The sequence below is a fragment of the Apus apus genome, chromosome 1 (genome assembly GCF_020740795.1).
Source record: "Apus apus isolate bApuApu2 chromosome 1, bApuApu2.pri.cur, whole genome shotgun sequence".
NCBI classification, from domain to species: domain Eukaryota; kingdom Metazoa; phylum Chordata; class Aves; order Apodiformes; family Apodidae; genus Apus; species Apus apus.
The window spans coordinates 11,271,172-11,276,497 of NC_067282.1; the positions used below are offsets into that span (position 1 = coordinate 11,271,172).

The 5,326-nt window shown below is 44.3% G+C and overlaps 1 protein-coding gene across 1 annotated transcript; it reads right to left on the bottom strand.

Moving 5' to 3' along the window:
• Nucleotides 1–1,305: 1,305 nt before the first annotated feature.
• GPR83 (G protein-coupled receptor 83) lies at nt 1,306–5,326 on the bottom strand. Its single transcript, XM_051628528.1, has 4 exons — nt 4,938–5,326; nt 4,087–4,212; nt 2,934–3,067; nt 1,306–2,124 (listed from the first exon to the last, which is right to left on the bottom strand). Exons 1-4 carry the CDS (start codon nt 5,319–5,321, stop codon nt 1,500–1,502), a joined length of 1,269 nt encoding a protein of 422 aa, XP_051484488.1. The 5' UTR covers nt 5,322–5,326; the 3' UTR covers nt 1,306–1,499.

Genomic DNA, 5,326 nt, shown 5'->3' on the forward strand with positions numbered 1-5,326 from the left:
TCAGAGATACCATCTGTTCTCTCAAAGCAGTTCATTTATTAACTGATTCCAGAGAGTTAATGCTTTAGTTGGCATGAAATGTCCCAAATGTCTGATCTGAGAACTATCCGGGTGCATTACAGGATAAGAGATTGACATTCAAAGGCAAATAAAAATCTTAAACCGTGGGATCCTTCAGCTGCCACTTGGCAATAATGCATGTATGCTCTGATCAAAATGTCTTAGTCCAAACACAAAGCAGTGTTTAATTACCCATTTTCTAACTCTGGATGGCACATCCATCATTGTCCAAAGTAGCCTTTTGGGGATTCTTTCTCTATTTGAAGAAAAGCTTTCTGAATATTCCTGACTTGATATTAGAAAAAACAAAGCAAAACAAAACAACAAACAAAAAAAACCACACAGACACAAAAAAACAACTGTATGATTTAGCACTGACCTGACAGGTTGGTGTTTGCTATCTACTTATGCAAAGAATAAGCACTCATTTTTCTTCAACTCTACCTTAGAAAAAGTGCCTGCAATCTAAGTTTCTCCTGTTTATCAGTGTCCATCTTACCCTCCACTTCTCTAAGGGTATTTCCACCAAAAAAAGAATTTGTAAAATATATCTGTTCATTCATCCTGAACACATCTTAACTTTTCAGACCCCATGTCAGAAGGGATGTCCTCCTACCTAGTTGCACTGGATCCAAGTCAGCAACCTAAAGGTCTATGCCTCGATCCTTTCCACGTTGCCACAAAGACAGTTAGCAGAGGAGGAGGGAGGCCTGATGTGATCAGACTGTTGCTTTAGTGTGTAAGTACCAGCAAAACACACACACAGCCCCAGTGGTAAAAAGACTTGGTCACACAGATAAACAGCATCACACATGCAGAGAATTCCATCCTGCAAGCTGAACCAAAGTCAAATTGACAAAGAAAGCTCCTTGCAGGGAAGAGTTGGCTTTCTGCCCTTTAGGGGCTCTACTCCCTTATCATCAACCTGCATCAAACATGCAGGTCTTTCATTCTGTCTCCTGCAAAACCTCCCTCTTGGTTTTAGCACATATGGTTGTACAGGCCCTAAGTAGACCAGGACTCCTCATCTTAGCCTGGAGAAGAGAAGACTCAGGGGGGACCTTATCACTCTCTGCAACTACCTGAAGGGAGGTTGTGGTCAGGTGGGGGCTGGGCTCTTTTTCCAGGCAGCTAGTGACAGGATGAGAGGGCATGGCCTGAAGCTGCACCAGGGGAGGTTTAGAAAGGGTGATCAGACATCAGAATGGACAGCCGAGGGAAGTGGTACAGTCACTATCCCTGGAGGTTTTTAAGGAAAGACTGAATGTGGCACTTAGTGCCATGGTCTAGCTGATGTGGTGGTGTTAGGTCATAGACTGGACTTGATGATCTCAGAGGCCTTTTCCAGCCTCAATAATTCTGTGATTCTGTCATCTTCCTTCTATTTTATTTCTATCTGAGTTTATGTGTGGTTTGTATGGATTTTCTGGGACCCCTGCTCAGCTCACAGCTACTATTGGCTCAACTGCAGAGATGTCTGTCTTTCCTGACTGGAGGTTGGAGGCTGATGGAAGGACATGGGAGCCCTGCAACCTCTTCAAGTTGCCATTTTCTGGCCAAGCCAATCGGTAGGATGGGACCATAGAGGGAAGCATCTGTTCTGTGGGCCCATGAGGTTTTCTGCACACGTTGAGCAAAGCCTTCAGTTCTGATCGGAAGCTGTCGTTGAGCCAGCAGTAGATGAAGGGGTTGTAGCAGGTGCTGCTCATAGCGAACCAATGAAAGGCAAAGTACAGGGCATTGTTGGTGTAGATGGTCTGGCTGGAGAGGAGGACGACATAACAATTCAAGGGGAACCAGCAGACTGCAAAAAGGATGACAACAAGCATCAGCATCTTTATGGTCTTCTTATTCTTCTTGCGAAGGGCCAAGTATTGCTCAGTGGTGACGTCCCCGATGATGTTGCGCAGCCAGAGTTTCTTGGCCACTGTCATGTAGGCAGCAGAGATGATCAGAAGGGGCAGGACATAGAGCAAAATGAAGGTTGTTAAGTCAAGGTACTTCCAGAAGAGGTCAGCAGGCTCGGGGAAATCAGGCAGGCACAGGCACCGAGTGACCTCCTCACTGCGGGTGGAGACACCAAACGGGGGGTGAGAGTGCAGGTGGCTGAGCACACTGGGAGAAGTACACCAGAAACAAGGAGGTAGGTGGGAGAGGACTCCTAACATAGAGCCTGGAGGCAGACAGACCCTTCATTTATGCAGATGTGGTGCAGTTAAATGGAGCTCTGCTGCCCAGAGATATGAGCCATGGAGCAGCCTGAGAGCAACGTGGTGATTATTTCTCATGGGCATTCATGACCTTATGATAATTTTATGAATTTCATCAATTACAGAATTTCCAGCTGCAAAGAAGCACGTTTTCATTCTCTGTCCTTTGGCAAATAGAAACACAGTCTTTGCACATATTAAGGACCTTTCCCTCATTAAAGCACTTTCCAAATATCAAGGCTTATTACAGCATTTTACGGAAACAAGCAGCTGAGGCAGTTTTTTTTCTACTTTCCCATGGCTAAAGAGTAGATTAAAACCTTTTAGATTTTTTCCCCATTTATGGTCTGTCCAAACAGGTCAGATTGGTCCCTCACGTAAAATGCCAGTGTGCAGACACAGAGGCCCCAGGCCAGATCCTCTAATTTCTTAGCTCATTTCATGTGATTAGTATGACAGAATAAAGCTAAAATAATTAAAAATAGGAACAGGGAGAGTATATGAGCTATTGCAAAAGAAATCTATAAAGAAAAATTACAGACTAGATCTATATTTGTCTAACATGGACATAAGCTCAGGGCCTTTAGTAGAAGATGGTGAAGTATAACCACTGAGAGTCTGGCCTCCAGGGATGCTGTGGAGGAAAGCAAAGCACATCCTTACCTGTATTTGTAAATAAAGAGTTTTTGGTAGATAGCATGTGGCAGGGAAAAACAAGTTGCCATGATCCAGATTGCAGAAACATAGATAACACCTTTTGCAGTAGATATGCGAGGTTTCAGAGGGTGCATTATAACCTGTGCAAAATAAACCAATATTCAGGCTTATGTCATTTCAGAAAATAATGATATAATTTTTAATGCAATCTTCCAGCCTTAAATCTCTTAAAGTGGAAATGTATGATGCAGGCACTACTGTCTTCACCCAGCTCTACAGACTCTAGGCTGTACATGAAAGCCTGTTTTTTTCCTCCATGGAAATGGATAAAGTCAGACCCCAGTCCTACCCTCTCATTTCGATACTTACATCGAGGTGGAGAGAACTGGATACCACCAGTGGGTCTTGCAGAACTGTTCATCTCCAGGTTCAGTTTACTTAGTAGGAGAAAATAGTCTCAGACTCTTCAGTATTGGCGACCCAAAGAGCCATGGGTTTGTGATTTGACCAGATCTCCCTGGGGGGTCTCCTGACAGCCAGTGTATTTTCTGGAAACTTTGAAGATTTCTAGCAGAAAATGCCAACTATACTGGAGTGTTTTGCACAGTTGTTGGGTGAATCCAAGCTGATAATGCCCCACTGTCCCCACTTTTGAACCCATTATTAACGGCAAGTCACAGCTCTGCTTGTGACCAACACCACTATGGTACAGTCAGCCTTTCAGTACTCAGGGAAACAAGGAGTGAGACATCCCACAGCAAAGGGAGACAGAGCTGCAGAAGCTGACCAGAATATCCCAGCATCATGATGCTGTTCCTCCATGGGCCAGACAAACCTCCCTGGCAGAGGGTTACATTAATTGTTATCAGGATCTTGGACTTTCTCATTTGAGAGCTCCTGGATTACCCACAGCAGAAAAGATCCCATTCCCCAGTTGGAAATGATCACAAGGTGATGGACATCTCCCTTCTCCCACCTTGCTGGCAGGCTTGAAACTAGTCTTTCCTTTTGACAGTAAGGACTGCTCTCTCACCCTGTCATCTCATCATGCATTTTACATTAATCTGGGAGCTGAGAAGGAAAGGACTTGGGATCACCCTTTCTCACTTCAACTATACCTCCCCAAGCTTTCCATCTGTCTGCTTCAGAGAGCTCTCACCTGGTGTCTGTCCACAGCAATGGCTGTGAGGGTCAAGGCAGAGACATGGAGGGAGCAGTACTGTGCAAACCTACTGACGTGGCACATCCCTTTCCCAAATATCCAGCTGCTGTTCACAAAACGAGCCTAAAACCAGAATACCATTAGTTTTGTGCACCCACACACACCTCCACACGCTTATAGATACCTGAGATACCTCTGGCACAAAATTACTTGTGCCAAGTAGAAGATATTTTTAAGATTGTAGGTTCTTGGTATAGTTGTATTGAGCACTGAAGAGGCAGGCTAATGCTGCTGAGTGTCCTGACAATATGTTCCAAGACATTACATCACCACAATACCAAAGGTATTTATTTTGGTTTATTCACAGTGTGTTCTTCTGTAGTCTAACTACTGAGTCCATACATTCATTTTTCCCTTTTAAGCTCTTCTTACAGGACTGAGCTGACCTGTACACCTTACCTTACTTCAAAGCAAATTACAGCTTTTCATCACAACTTGAAAAACAATGGTAAGAATTACACTTTTTCTTCAAGAGGTTCAGAGTATTACCTGGGAAATAGAAAAGGGAAAAAAAAAAAAAAAGAAAAAAAGAAAAAAGACCAAATACTACCTAGTGCTAAGTAACCACTGTGATGCTATCATTGTTCAAGTACTGTCAGGGCGGCTTTTTACAAGTGGGTAATTTCAGATCTTCAAAAAGATAACAGGAATTAGAGAAGAAAAAGATGTGTGGAGTTTTCCAAAAAGTACTCCAATCACTGTAATTTGGACTGGACATTTGCCTACAGTAAAGTAAAGGTCACTGAAGTAACTGTGGAGCCTTTATGGCCCCTTTGCCCCAGTCTTACCAGTGTAAACGGCGTGTTGAGGAGCGTGATCATGATATCAGCCACAGCCAGGTTCACGATGAACAAGCTGGTGGCAGAGTGCATGCGCTTGGTCTTGATGACAACGTGACAGACCAGGACGTTGCCAAAGAGGGAGAAGACGATGATGAAGGAGTATGCCACGACAAGCAGGGCTTTCACCGTGATGCTCTGTGACTCCGCTCCATAGCGGCTCCTGCCCGCGAAGCTCTGCCAGTCAGCCAGGCTGTCGTTATCCCAGGAAAAGAAACCTGAGATGTTTGGGATTACAAAAGACTCCAGACTCTCATTGAGCCTCAACTTTCCTGGAGTCACGAAGGCATTAATCAAGCCAGGGAGGGAAAGCCAGACAAAACAGCACAACATCTCCG

Bases quoted from the DNA above. Each gene is read 5' to 3' on its own strand.
- GPR83 (XM_051628528.1), bottom strand. From the start codon at position 5,321: ATGTTGTGCTGTTTTGTCTGGCTTTCCCTCCCTGGCTTGATTAATGCC. The intron at 4,213-4,937 runs GTAAGACTGGGG...TTCTGGTTTTAG, and splicing joins TCAACACGCCGTTTACACTG to GCTCGTTTTGTGAACAGCAG. The intron at 3,068-4,086 runs GTGAGAGCTCTC...TATTTTGCACAG, and splicing joins TTGCTGTGGACAGACACCAG to GTTATAATGCACCCTCTGAA.